The sequence below is a fragment of the Enhydra lutris genome, unplaced genomic scaffold, assembly GCF_002288905.1.
Source record: "Enhydra lutris kenyoni isolate GAN:26980312 unplaced genomic scaffold, ASM228890v2 scaffoldscaffold32, whole genome shotgun sequence".
In the NCBI taxonomy this organism is placed as follows: domain Eukaryota; kingdom Metazoa; phylum Chordata; class Mammalia; order Carnivora; family Mustelidae; genus Enhydra; species Enhydra lutris.
This window is the reverse complement of record NW_019154116.1, coordinates 19,755,773-19,771,311: the sequence shown is the minus strand read 5'-3', so window position 1 is coordinate 19,771,311 and position 15,539 is coordinate 19,755,773. Positions and strand designations below refer to the sequence as shown.

General features: G+C 34.9%; 1 protein-coding gene across 2 annotated transcripts in view; it reads left to right on the top strand.

Moving 5' to 3' along the window:
• LOC111153435 (cadherin-10) overlaps window positions 1-11,038 on the top strand; it is a 171,434-nt gene extending 160,396 nt beyond the window's left edge. Inside the window, exons 10-12 of one of the 2 annotated variants that reach the window (XM_022512451.1) lie at window positions 1,124-1,232; window positions 7,699-7,950; window positions 10,548-11,038. In XM_022512451.1, coding sequence (XP_022368159.1) covers window positions 1,124-1,232; window positions 7,699-7,950; window positions 10,548-11,038 — 852 coding nt within the window. The remainder of the gene's footprint in view (window positions 1-1,123; window positions 1,233-7,698; window positions 7,951-10,547) is intronic. The other variant, XM_022512450.1, reaches the window with a different exon arrangement.
• Window positions 11,039-15,539: the final 4,501 nt, after the last annotated feature.

Sequence of the window (15,539 nt, the reverse complement as noted above, 5' to 3'; positions counted from 1 at the left end):
AGCTAAAATTTATCACATTTTTATTTTTATAAGGTAATTTAAAAGAAAATTAATTGAATATAGAAAGGTTAAAATAATTCCTTATTTTTTACAATTTTATAATATTTTAAACTTGAAATCTTTTTTTATAGCAACAAAACATCAGCAACAAATATTTTCATCAAGTATTGACACCCTGTTAAATAAGTCAATGCGGTAAAGCACATTCTTTTCAGTTAAGCATAAATTTCACCATTTATATATGGTATACAAATTTAGCAACTTCTGATGCTCTCTTGCAAAATTAAGATACGCAAAAAATTATATAAAATGTTGTTATACATATAAGTTAAGGACAAATTCTATATATATGCAAAAAAGTACATAGCCATATGGTACATATATATTTATATAATATTAATCATACATGTTCAAAGTGATCTAATTATAGTAAAAGGTGTTACATTTTATGCTTTGTTACCAGATAGCTCCTTATATTGTATCTTATCCTAAAATAAATCAGAGATGATTATAAAATAACCATTTTGCATGTTATACATATATTGAATTAAAAAATGTAATTTTATTGACAATGCAAATAAAGTAAACCGTTACTATTAAAGTAGATCATATTCTTTAAGTCGTTCCTTTAAAAAGTTTTGCATGATATTATCTATGAAATCTATACATTCTTTGAATAGTTTTCACTTTTGATAAGGAAAAAAGCCATAATCACAATAGTTTTCTAAATTTTTCCTCCGTTAGATAAGCTTTCCCAGATCATTGTTTAAATACATATGTAACAACCTACTCACGTCAAATACTATATCTAAGTTAATAAGACTGCAAAGAATATAATATTGCCATTTATTATTTTGAAGAAATGGATAATATTTGGGAGAAATTGAGAAGGAGGGAGAGAGAAATAGAGACAGAAAAAGGCAGAGAGGAAGGGAGAGAGAGAGAGATTTTGTTAAAGTCAAAGTAATAATTAAAAAGACGGAATAAAATAAAGATTCATACACAAGGAAGAAAATCAACTGCCTTTAAATTTAGACAAAAGTAAATGTTAGAGAATTACATATTATAAAGCAGATTATAACCATAGATGTTTGATAAATATGCATTTTTCTTTTTTCTGCAGCTAATACAGACTATAAGCGCAGTAGACAAAGATGACCCTTTAGGTGGACAGAAATTTTTCTTCAGTTTAGCTGCTGTCAATCCAAACTTCACAGTACAGGATAATGAAGGTAAATTTTAGAACGTCATCATTATGATTTCAGATGACATTAGCAAGACCTTTTCTCCAAAGTAACAATCATTTTATGTATTAATGTACTGATCTATGTTACAAAATGTTATTTTCATCAGACATTTAATGAGATATTAATTTCTTTCTTGACCGTGTTCATTCTCTTAAATTTCAATACAATAAAGACGTGAAAGAAGGTTCAATATGAGTACTAGTCAAAAGTTTGAATCTTGAAAACATTAGAAAGGCTGGAAATAATCAGACACATGGGGTAGAGAAATGAATGATTCAGTGAGATCCTTGTGCAAATTTCAATGAGATTTGGCGGCAGCATATTCACAAAGCCAAAAAGGCATGGGATACGAGTGAGAAGAAGTATCCATATTAGTCTGTGAGGGGTTTCACTACAAAAGCAGTTGCAAAGGTAAGTTACACTATTCTTCTGTGCAATATATAAATTTTATAATATCTCTGTGATTAAAAGGTACTGTTTATATTTCTTATATTCCCCAAGAGGACAAAAACATATTTAAGAGGAAAAAATATGAAAATGGTTACTATTTTTAAAAAGCTGAGCAGCTTTATTCTTTCAAAAATATACATGGTAATTATTCTAGTCTAAACAAAAGTATATAGTTAGAGCCTGTTTCCCCTTAATAAATTTATGTTAAACTAATTATATCAGCTAATCTTCCTTTAAAAAGGCATACTTATCTTAGATGGGGGTAGATATAGTTATTCTTAAAATACATTTAATAACTACATTGGCATATTTACAATACCTCTGTAACAATATATATCCACTGGCAGAACCAGATTGCTCTATCACCTCTCAGTGGCTTTCAGAATATCAGAAAGAAGTGTAAGATAATGGATAGTTTTCCATTAACCCAGTTATTGTTTGAGGTATTTGATACGGCCGAAACTACACAATTCAGTTGAAAAGAGGGCATCCACTGGCAACCTCTGTTTATTAAATCCTAGTTTCTGAAATGTCTCTTTTCCATCTGAACATCTTTTCCATATGAACATCTGATGTTCCTCTGAACATCTAAAATAATTGCGATGTGAAAAATTGTCATGGAGTTGGCAGATAAGATACAAGATGTCCAGTTCCATTTGAATATCAGCAAAACAGCACCCCTAATTTTATTTGCTCAATCTGGCATCCTAAATATAGAATTTAGATTAGACATCCCTGGTACTGATTTGACAATATTATATCTCTTTCTAAGTGCATTTTAATTTGTTTTATGTTTCTGTTAAACTGAGTCATGGATCCCAACAAGCCATCTCTCAATTTTAAAAAGTAATAGAGGGGCGCCTGGGTGGCTCAGTGGGTTAAAGCCTCTGCCTTCGGCTCAGGTCATGATCCCAGGATCCTGGGATCAAGCCCCACATTGGGCTCTCTGCCCAGCAGGGAGCCTGCTTCCTTTCCTCTCTCTCTGCCTGCCTCTTTGCCTACTTGTGATCTCTGTCAAATAAATAAATAAAATCTTTTAAAAAAATAAAATAAAAAGTAATAGAGACTTGAAATAGTGTTATCTTATCACAGCATCTCACATTTACTAGGTAAGCACCTTAAGACGAATCTTAATTTATTTTTAACAAGTAGGGCCATCTTTCTATATTCAGAAGAGTTCCTGATCTTATATAAGTTACTCAAAACAAGAATCGAAGCCATATGAATATATATATGAACTTGTCATTATACAGAGTACCACTAAAGTCAGATGGAATGAACTCACTATTGCATAACTCACTATTCCAAAGTGCATAAACTCACTGTTTTTTTTTTTTTTAATTGAGTGCATTTTGAAAGAAATTCCAATGATACAGACATCACCTTATGGCTCTTCTTAAGAAAATGCCCTTGTATTTGTCTAAATGTTCATATTAGAAAACTTTAATTTTATGTTATCATTTTTAAAAATTAATTCCCTGTTTCTGTGATACCACACTTGGAGCTTTTGATTCTTAAAATTCCCATTCCTTAACTATTTATAGGTCAAAAGCATAACTGTATGATGACCTTCTGAATGTTTAATAAAATGATTTGAATAGGATGGTTAGTTTAGGGTAAAACTTCATTTTATTCTTCAATGTATTAAAAGTATTGTAGGCAAAAATAAGATTTAGAACCTTTTGAAAAGTTAAAAAAGAATAAGACAAGAAGATCCTAAATATACCAATATGCCAACATCTGTTGTTTCTTCTGTTGTTGATTTTAGTCATTCTGACAGGTGTGAGGTGATGTCTCATTATAGTTTTGATTTGTATTTTCCTGATGATCAGTGATATTGAGCACCTTTTCATGTCTCTGTTGGCCATCTGTATGTTTCCTTTGGGAAAATATCTATTCATATCTTCTGCCCACTTTTTAATTGGTTTAGCTGGGTTTTTTGTTTTTGTTTTTGTTTTTGTTTTGGGGGGTTATTTGTTTCTTGGCTATTGAGTTTTGTAAATTCTTTATATATTTTAGATAACCCTTTATCAGATAATGTCATTTGCAAATATGTTGTCCCATTCCTTAGAAAGCTTTTTAGTTTTCTAAATTTAGATTAGACATCCCTGGTACTGTGTAGAAGCTTTTAATTTTGACGAATTCCCAATAGTTTATCCTTGGTTTTGTTTCCCTGGCCTCCAGAGAAATATCTAGAAAGAAGTTGCTCTGGCCAAGTCAAAGAGATTCCTGCCTGTGTTCTCCTCTAGGATTTTTATGTTTTCAGGTCTAACTAACATTTAGGTCATTTAGGTCTTTAGTCCATTTGGAATTTATTTTGGTGCTTGACATTAAAAAAAAAAAGAAAAAAAAAGTGCTCCACTTCCATTCTTTTGCATCTCATTGTCTGGTTTTTCCAACACCATTTGTTGAAGAGACTGTCTTCTCCTCCTTGGATATTCTTTTTTTTTTTTTTTTAAAGATTTTATTTACTTATTTGACAGACAGAGATCACAAGTAGGCAGAGAGGCAGGCAGAGAGAGAGGAAGGGAAGCAGGCTCCCTGCAGAGCAGAGAGCCCGATGAGGGGCTCAATCCTAGGACCCTGGGATGATGACCTGAGCGGAAGGCAGAGGCTTTAACCCACTGAGCCACCCAGGCTCCCCCTCCTTGGATATTCTTTACTACTTTGTTACACATTAGTTGACCATATAGTTATAGTTTCATTTCTGGGTTTTCTATTCTGTTCTGTTGATAGATGTGTCTGTCTTTATGCCAGTACTGTTTGGATCACTATAGCCTTGTAATAGAAGCTGAAGTCTGGAACTACTGCTTCCAGCTTTGCTTTGCCTTTTCAAGTTTGCTTTAGCTATTCGGGGTTCCATACAATTTTAGAATTTTTTGTTCTAGAGTTGTGGAAAAATGTTGGTGGTATTTTGGTAGGGATTGTATTAAATGTGCAGACTGTTTGGGGTAGTAGAGACATTTTAACAATATTTGTCCTTCCAATCCATGAGCATGGAGTGTCTTTCCACTTCCTTGTGTCATCTTCAGTTTCTTTCATCAGTGTTTTATACTTTTCAGAGTACAGATCTTTCATCCTTTAATTAGGTTTATTCCTAGGTATCTTTTGGTTTTTGAGGATTGATTCCTTAATTTAATTTTCATTATTGATATATAGAAATGCAACAGATTTCTCTACATTGATTTTGTATCCTGCAACTTCAATAAATTCCATTATCAGTTCTAGTGGTTTTTGGGTGGAGTCTTTAGGTTTCCTTATGGAGTATCATGCCATCTGGAAACAGTGCGAACTTTAATTCTTCCTTGCTGATTCTGATGTCTTTTATTTCATTTGGTTGTCTGATTGCTGAGGCTTGGACTTCCAGTATTTTGTTAAATAACAGTGGTGAGAGGTGACATCCCTGTCTTGTTCTTGACCTTGGAGAAAAAGATTTCAGTTTTTCCCCATTGAGGATGATATTAGTTGTGGGTTTCTCATGTATGGCCTTCATGATATTGAGATATAGTCCCTCTAAACCTACTTTGTTGAGGGTTGTTATCATGAGTGAGTGTTGACAAGGATGTGGAGAAAGGAGAAGCCTCTTGCACTGTTGGTGGGAATGCAAACTGCTGCACCCACCCTGGAAAACAGTATGGAGGTTCTCAGACAGTTAAAAATAGAAGCACCCTGTGGTATAGTAATTGCACTACTAGTTACTTATCCAAAGAACACAAAAGTACTAATTCAAAGGGATATATGCACCCCAGTGTTTATAGCGGCATTATCTACAATAGCCAAATTATGGGAACCGTCCTAGTGTCCATCAACTGATGAATAGATAAAGAGGAAGTGCCATATATATATATATATATATATATATATATATATATATAGACACCAAAAAAAAAAGAAATCTTGGCATTTGATATGACATGGGGGGAGCTTCAGAGTATTATGCTAAGCTAAATAGGTCAGTCAGAGAAAGACAAATACCACATGATTTCACTCAGTTGTGGAATTAAAAAAAACAACACAAAGGTATAAAGGGAAAAAGAGAGAGAGAGGGGCAAACCAAGAAATAAACTCTTAACTGTTGAGAACAATCTGATAGTTATCAGAGGGAAGGTGGGTGGGTGAACAGGTCCAGTAGGGGATGGGGATTAAGGAGTGCACTTATGATGAGTACCAGGTGTTGTGTAGAAGTGATAAATTACTAAATTCTACACCTGAAGTTAATATTACATTGTATGCTAACTAAAATCTAAACAAAAACTTAAAGAAAATGGGAAAAACATATACCCATATGCATATAAATATTTATTTCAGTGTAGGTTTGAGAACGGAAGAATTATACCCTAATACTTTTTGGAAGATAAGTCAAATTTGCAAAATGCCAGGATTAAATTTATTTTTTAAATTTGCTTATGTACGTCTTATATTTTGGTAATCTTCTTTCCTAGCCTTTATAGTTAACTGATGTAGTAGAAATGACTTCTTACTAATAATTTAGGAAATTACTGCTTTATGTTCAACAACTCTACCTGCAAGAAATTTTCACCTTTTTTTCCCCTGTCATATTTGATTTAGCAACTGGCTGACTCACTCCTTTCCCTACATTAGCATTTTGAGCAGGCTTACCGGATTGGCTAAAGAAGACTAAGTGCATTGGACAAACAGAATAGGAAATTATCATCCATGTACATATTGATTTTTTAAAAAATATTGATTATAGAAGGTTAGGTGAAATCTTTTTTGTTAAAAGCACAACCTCGGGGCACCTGGGTGGCTCAGTGGGTTAAAGCCTCTGCCTTCAGCTCGGGTCATGATCCCAGGGTCCTGGGATCGAGCCCCGCATCGGGCTCTCTGCTCAGCAGGGAGCCTGCTACCTCCTCTCTCTCTGCCTGCCTCTCTGCCTACTTGTGATCTCTGTCAAATAAATAAATAAAATCTTAAAAAAAAAAAAAAAGCACAACCTCAAAAAAAATAAAAAAGTAAAAGCACAACCTCCATTGAAGGATACTGGATGTTATCAGATAAAGAAAATATCTGTAGCAATATACTAGTTAGTAGGATGCTTGGGTTTTTAAAATCCTTACATCTGCCTGTGCATTTATCTAATAGTCCGCATCAGTCGCCAGATGGGTTATAGATTGTATTCGTTTTAATGAGTAGAAATCAAAAGTTCAGAAACATTAAATAACTGGCTGGGGCACCTAGGTGTCTTGGATGAGCGTCCCACTCTTGATTTAGGCTCAGGTCAGGATCTCGGGGTCATGGGATCGAGCCCTGCAGCAGGTCTGTGCTCAGGGTGGAGTCTGCCTGGGATTCTGTCTCTCGCTTTCCCTGCGCCCCTTCACACTCTCTCTTTCTCTCTGTCTAAAATAAATAAATACATAATAAATAAATAAATAAATAAATAAATAAAATACATAAATAAATAATAAATAAAATCTTTAAAAGAAATAAAGAAAAAAACAAACTTGTTCACCATTGTTCATATATTGTGACTCTTGAAGGATTTCGAGTGTGTGATTGATTTTAAAAGCACAACTATCCGTAAAATTTACTCGTTCATATTTTTCTTCATGAGTATTGGGTTAATGTGTGTATTCTGTGTGCGTGTGTGTATGTATAAACGTATATGCATATATAAATAGAAAACATTCACTGTGATTTTTTTTTTCTTGGTATGCTTTTTTGTGTTTTCTGAAAACTGAAAAACAGTATGCCATTATCCTTGCTATCCTGATAAAATGTTTACTTATAAAAATTCACCATCTTAAAAGCCTTATCTGCCGAAAACTTGGAAATGAAATAAATAAACATAGTCTGAGACTCCTCAAATTACCTCATTTATCTTATCTGTATTTTAAAATGTTGCATTGTAGGCATGTTACAGGAAAACTGATCTTCATTTTATATTTTACATAAACATCTCTTTGTTTATCAAACCACGGGGATCAGCATGAGAGAAATTGACGATCCCAAGCCGTCTGTAATATGTTAAAATTTATTTTAGATAATACTGCCAGAATCTTAACCAGAAAAAATGGATTCAATAGACACGAAATAAGTACGTATCTCTTGCCTGTGGTGATCTCGGACAACGATTACCCGATTCAGAGCAGCACAGGCACGCTGACCATCCGCGTGTGCGCCTGTGACAGCCAAGGCAACATGCAGTCCTGCAGCGCCGAAGCCTTGCTCCTCCCCGCTGGCCTCAGCACCGGCGCCCTCATCGCCATTCTCCTCTGTATCATTATTCTGCTGGGTAAGCGACCTCATGGAAAACGTGATTATTTCCTGGACTGTTTGCGTTCGTGTATTTGTGGATAAGAGATTCTGTGATGAAAATAACTCCACCCCCATTAACTCCATCATCTAAGATAGACCTACATGAATGATGGGTGTTGTTTATATTAAAATAGTTTATCTGATCAGATATTTATTGCCGTTCTTAAATCACGAGACTGAAAATTAGAGCTATCCAAAACATTTTTCAAGGTTACACAATTTCTGAGTGGCTCAACCAAGGCAAGGTACTTTGCTGTCTGTTATAGCTAGGTTTTCAGGAAATGTAAAGTTTATTTCCAGCTTTTTACTGGTATGATGGCTGGATGGAGCTTTTCCACTGAAATCATGTTAAAATAGCCCTTTACCTGGTTCACCTTTCCCTGAAACAATAATACTTGATTTTATAACCTGGAGCAAATTGCTTTTTAACTGCTTTTGAATGAAAAATCAGATTAAGTTTATTCTCCAGTTGCATTATCTTAAAACTATGGTGTATATTCCTATGACCCTAATCAAAAAACATTGTATCTGACATTTTAAGAAGCAGTAAAATGAACTTGGGTTTTGGAGCCAATCTTAGTAAGTTTCATTAACTTCATGATTAGAACATTTTTTACTGGGTAAGATCGTTTGGCTGACCATAAACAATCTAAGGTTTAAAATCTTTACATTATGAGTTTATGTGTGTGCATGAATATATGAATTTAAGCAAATTTTTCTGAAAGACTTGAAGAATAAATGTATTTTTTTTTCTGTCTTGGTGGCCTATTTATTTTTTAACCACTTTGAAGGTCAAGAATACTTACCAGTTTTTAAAGCCTTATTATTATTATTAATTTTTTTTGCATTAAAAATTTCCCTTGTTTGCCCTTTCACAGAAGCTTGAAGGCAGGTAGTCTGACTGTCCTGTGTTAATAAAAAAGGAAACAAAAGCTAAGAGCCCTCCCCATACTAATGTAATTCTCTTAGTTCAGTCCGCTGTAACCATACCATAGACTGGATGGTTTTAACCACAGAAATGTATTTCTCATAATTTTGGAGGCTGGAAAGTCCAAAATCAAGGCACTGGCGGATTCCAGATTTGGTGGGGGCATACTTCCTGGTTTCGATGTGGCTGTCTATGCTATATCCCCATAGGACAGACAGCAATCCTCTCTCTTGTTTCTTTTCATAAAACCACCTAATCCATTCATGACAGCTCCACGCTTTGACTTAATTACCCCCTAAGCACTCCACCACTTCCAAATACCATCACTTTGGGGATCTGGGCTTTAACATGAATTTTTAAAGGACACATTCAGTTCATAACAATAATAAATCCCATATCTTTTAAATGTTTCTTCTAAAGAAGCTAAATAAATATAGCTATTTCATCATACATATACCTGTAAAATATTTTCCCTCTCTTTTCTTATTTAATTGAATTCAGATCTGTTTCCTTGAAAATTATTCTTTTCAAGGATCGTGTCCAGAATGTTTGGAAATAGTGAATGAGAGTGGGAAACTAATACAGCCAGAGAGAATTTAATATTCTCCTATCTTTTATGCTATTATCATCATGATTAGTAAAATCATTATGTTGCTATTAGTGATACCTTCTTAGGTATCAGTAGTAAGGATGTGCCATTCTTTTCTTTTTTTAAAAAGATTTTATTTATTCATTTGACAGACAGAGATCACAAGTAGGCAGAGAGGCAGGCAGAGAGAGAGGGGGAATCAGGCTCCCCACTGAGCAGAGAGCCTGATGGAGGGCTCAATCCCAGGACCCTGAGATCACGACCTGAGCTGAAGGCAGAGGTTTAACCCACTGAGCCACCCAGGCGTCCAAGAGATGCCCTTTCTGAATGATATACATTTCTATTTGTAGATCTCCTGTTGTTTGAGATATACCTAGCTAATTTCCTACATGTTTTCTATAGGTAATTTAGTGTAGAAATTGAAATTTACTCTTTGCTATTACGTGACTGGGTAACTTTCTTTTTGGTCTCATGTGTGATATATATTTCTACATAATACCCCAGAGATGGCTAAACCGGTGGTGTAAATCCATCAGCAAAGCTATTTAACCAAAACCAACACTGTATTTTGTGAAGCATGTTGCCTTTTTTAATATTATACAAGGATGTGCAAAATATGAGCATATTTTCGTCCTCCTTAATTGTTTTACTTGAAGCTGAATTCCATTTGTGTCTATTTTTTATGTAACACCTTATGTCACTATTCAATGCAAAGTATAAATAATGTCTGTACAATAAGGAACTCACTTCAAACAGTTCTTAGAAAAATAGACAAAATATCTCGCTGCCTTTGAGAAATATCCCAGATGGCTTTAAAAATGCATTAGAAACACGGCTAGCATACCCCACTCACCCTGGCTAAGCCCTCAGCTGCCTCTGTCCTTCCCCCCCCAGCACTGATGGAAGTACAACCTTAGCCTGAAATCCTTGCCTGTCCCCGAAAACCTCAATCACTTCAATTCCTCCCCAGTACTTCCGCTTGTTATTTATGCAGTGTTTTAGACGGCCCGCTAATGAATCTCCTTTTCTTTTCTTTTTTCTTTTTTTTTTTTTTAAGTTATAGTAGTCCTGTTTGCAGCCCTGAAAAGACAGCGAAAAAAGGAGCCTCTGATCCTGTCTAAAGAAGACATCAGAGACAACATCGTGAGCTATAACGACGAAGGTGGCGGAGAGGAGGACACGCAGGCCTTTGATATCGGCACCTTGCGGAACCCCGCGGCGATCGAGGACAAGAAGCTCCGGCGAGATATCATTCCGGAAACTTTATTTATCCCTCGGAGGACTCCCACCGCGCCGGATAACACGGACGTCCGGGATTTCATTAACGAAAGGCTCAAAGAGCACGATCTCGACCCCACGGCGCCCCCCTACGACTCCCTCGCAACCTACGCCTACGAAGGAAACGATTCCGTGGCAGAGTCTCTGAGCTCCCTGGAATCCGGTACTACGGACGGAGACCAGAACTACGATTACCTCCGAGAGTGGGGCCCTCGGTTTAATAAGCTGGCGGAGATGTACGGTGGCGGGGAAAGTGACAAAGACTCGTAACCGAGGATCTGCAGCATCTATTCTACTCAAGCAGGAGGAAGTAACTTGACAGACGCCGTCTCCACTACACAATATTTGATATTCAGGAGAATTTTCCTGCCACGCAGCACAATTTTTTCCCATTTCCTTTTTAATTTGTTCATTAATTACATTAATTTTTTTTTCCTGTAGGATGTCTCATGGAATATATACGAAATTTTATTTAATCACTTCCAAGAGCCAAAGCTATGGAAATTCAGTGTTGTCCATCTTAGAAATAAAAGATAATTTCAGAAACACGAACAGGATAGTTCTCCCTTAAGCAACCTCACGAACAAGCCGCTTCTGTTAGATACACGTCCTGCCCTTGCCAATGAAGCTTTTAAAAAGGTGAAGAAAAAAATTTAAGGTATATCCTGTTCTGTACATTAAATTAAAAAGAAAAAAAAAGTACATGTGGTGTTAGTAGGTGTGATTTGCAACCTGGTATACAAACGTTTGTGCAATTTCATTTCATCAAATTCTATCTGCTAATGTTTTATATTTATATTTTTGTATTTATTTTTAAAAAAAATAAACAAGTTTTTACAACTACCTTGGCTCCAGCTTCATTTTTTTCCCTAGGAAGAAAAAAAATTTTTTTTTTTTAATTTATTTGTTTGTCAGAGAGAGAGGGAGAAAGACGGCATGAACAAGGGAAACAGCAGACAGAGGGAGAAGCAAGTTCCTCAGTGAGCAAGGAACCTGAAGTGGGACTCAATCCCAGGACCCTGAGATCACTACCTAAGCCAAAGGCGGACGATTAACTGACTGAGCCACCCAGCTGTCCCATCCCTAGAAAGAAAACGTTTCTTTGTGGACTCACTATCTTGGAACAAAATGACAATGAATGCAGGTGAGGACACAAAATCATTATAATTACTATGGAGACCTCTCGCCAAATTAACAAAATCTAGGTAGAATTATTTCTCCAGTGAATTTTTGTTATGTTCTGACTTGTGAAATAATTGCCATATTAAAAGTAATAGTCATATATAGACCACTTAAAATTTATCCTGTAAGCCAATTTAAAACATGGCCATCTTTATGCTAATTATCCCGAAACATCAACAATATAGTAATTTCATTTTTTCTCCTCACTTAAGTAATAACTGAAAGAATATAACATTTTCTTATTTTTGTATGACATTTTTGTGCTACTGAGGGTTATAGGTAATAATAGTTTAGACAGATTTCAGACTGAAATAATCCTTTAATGGAAAATATACTTACCTCCCATGGTGACTTTGAAAATGCCTAGTAATGACAGTAATAATGCTGAATATGCCATTAAGATGTAGCAATGTGATTATGTCAAATTTTCAAAAATGCATTACATATTTATTTGTAATTAAGTCTGTTTTTCTGTCAATGAATGATTCAATAGAGGAGGAAAAAAAATACTGGTAGTTAATTATCTGGAGTTCCTGAGATTCACAGAGGCCAAGTGCCACCAACTGATCTCTTGTTTCTCAAGCTCCAAATATGATTTATTTATAAATGGAGCACTCTGTTGGGCCTGCACTAGGAAGTCACATTCCCTGCTGAGTATATCATAAACAATACCAAAGATTTGTACTTTCCAAGTAGTGAAAATGCTATGCTTTTGGAGGGAGAGTACAATATTGATATATCCTTAATGCAAAATTATTTTTTTCAGTCTTCTTGAATGATGTGTTTTTGCCCCCCACCTTACAGGGTGAAAAGGCATACATTCCTCTGACTACAGACATTTTAGTTTGCATAGTAATATATTTATAAAAGAAAAACAAGGCATGTGGTCTAGTTAAAATTAGTCACATTAGAAGGACTGTCAAATCAAATTATAGTAAAACTTGACTTGTTTGACTTCTTATATTCCAAGAACCCATTCATACAACTAGAAGGCTGACTGTTAAAAGGACGGAGTTTAAAGGGGTGGGGGGAGAAATGAAGTGAAGGGAGAGAAAACCCTCAATACCCTAGGATAATCCATTCAAATAAAATCAACAAAAAGTGGAAAGTTAAAAGAACGTATATCTTATGAATATTTCACATTAATTATGATTCAAAATATAATATTCATTTGATTGAAAATTAGTTTAAAAATTTCCAGTGTTAGCTATTTTTATTAATATTGCATATCAGTAATTGGAATTCTTATTTGAATATTTTTAATTATTCTCATTCAGATAATTTCAAACTGATATTAACTTGCCCTATCACTTATTTCATTACTCACTTTAAATAAATTTAAAAATTATGATGACAGTCTTCTCTAGTATCATCAAATCAGGTCTCCAAAAATTATCCTGAAGGAGACTGATTAGCAAGTTTCTTTGGCAATAGAGGAACTATGTTGTATAGAAATAATTTTTTTCTGAGTTCTGAAGCAGTCCTTAGTTACAGATATCCTATTATTTTTTATAATGAAGGTCATATGTTAAGGTTCTTAGAGATCCTGAAAATAGAAAGTGTCCCTACAATGATTCTCATTGTTCAAACTCTCTCAGTAATCTCCCTTGTATGATGCTTTCCCAAAGAATGCCCAATACACAGATTATTCTATGTCCAATTTTTTTAATATTGGAAATGTGGAAAATGTCTCTCAGTATTGTGTCATTGATTATATCAGAACACTGTGGGCCTTTCATTTATTCATCCATTTATTCCTTCATTCATCAAATATTCCGAGCACCTATTATAAAAATCAAAGGGTGTTCTAGACCCTAGAGATGTAATAAAAAATTGTGGATAAATTTTATATATGTTAATAATTCTTAGAGAAAATGGAAAAAATTGTGAAATAGTTATAAAAACACTCAGAATTTATAAAAAAAATACCTAACTTCTACTGTAATTAATTTTTTAAACACAGAAGAAAAATTATTGTCATTGTTTTTCATGTTTTAAATATTCAGATAAGTGAAATAAATTGATTTATAACCTTTGGTCATTAGAAATGGTGATTAAGTCAATCAATTCTCATTGGTTTTATTTTCAACAAAATATCAAAGAAAGTTTATGGAAAGATAAATTAATGCTTTTATGCTAAGGTTTCTGTCTATATGTCAAGTAGATACTATCACACAAATGCAGAAGTTCCAGAAATTTATTGGTAGACTTAAACATATAAATTATGAGTAATTAGATGTCTAAAATAGTCTAAAATAAAAAATGTAAAAATCCCCTAAGATTTACGATTGAGAATTAGGAATATCTCGGTTCAGTGACAAATACATTTACCCAAGTATCTATATGTAATCCCTTCATTATGCCTTCACCAGCTATTACCCCGCCCCCTACTGGCCATCTGTTGCCAGACACCCGCTAACCAAAAGCTGCAGCTCCCTTGTCCCAGGAACTTGAGCCTGGGGTGCACCCATATGCAGCACTGCAACACCTGGGCAGTCTCCCTGGTAGCCACAAAGGAATCTTCTTGACTTAGATCTGCCGGAAGTGAAGCCTGTTACTGAGTTTGAAATAAAGTGAACCGTTGGTCTCCTTGTGTCATCTCTCCAGCTGCTGGGACTCTCCCACTGCTTTGAAAGAGTGCTCACGGAATTGGCTCACGGAAAGCGGTTCAGAGCTTCGCCTTGGTTACCGAGTTATCCTGCAGGTTGTAAATAGTATAAGGCAGTAGCATCTAGTTGCAAGGGCTGTCTTTTCCATTTTACTACAACGTTACGCCCAAGGTCAAGACTTTGCGATCTTTCTGGACCCTCCTTTTTCTTGTAAATCCCACACTCAAGAAGTTGAATTCATTTCATTTTTTAAACATACACAGGATTCCACCACTTCTCACCATTACCATTATTCTGCACTAAACCTCCAAACTCTCAATTACTAGGAGCAATTAACTTTCTACTTGGTCTCTCTGTTGTCACCTTCCCCACTTACACTCCCCTGTCAGCACTGAGGTCTACAAAATATTTTCAAAACAAATTTCACTTTGGTTGTTTCCTGGTTCTAAACTCTACTCTTCCCTCATCTTAACTCAGAGTCAAAGGCAAAATTCTTATAATATCTTTAAAGCCTCTGCAAAGCCCTTTGATCTCTTCTCCCATTTATTGACTGTGCTTCAGTCACTGACTCTTTGCTCTTTCTTCTTGTCTTCATGAGTTTGCACTGGTGATTTCTCCTCCATAGCTTGTGTCCCTACCTTTTTCAAATTCTTTATCAAATAATAATTTTAAAAATCTTTATTAAATGTTATTTTTAAATTGAGGTCTTCCTCTATCCAAACTACTTGAGAGTTGTAGACTGTCCTATTACTTATATTGCACGTTTTCTCCCTAACACTACTATGTTTTTAACATGTTCTATGACTTACTTGTTAACTATGATTACTTTCTGTCTCTCTCAAATAGAATGTAAAATTCATGAAAGCATGGATTTTGTGTTTTATTCATTACGATGCTCAATAGACAGAATTATGTCCGTTTAGGTGCTCAATTAACATTTGTTGGAAGGATTAATAAATATTGTACTATTTGGATTTATC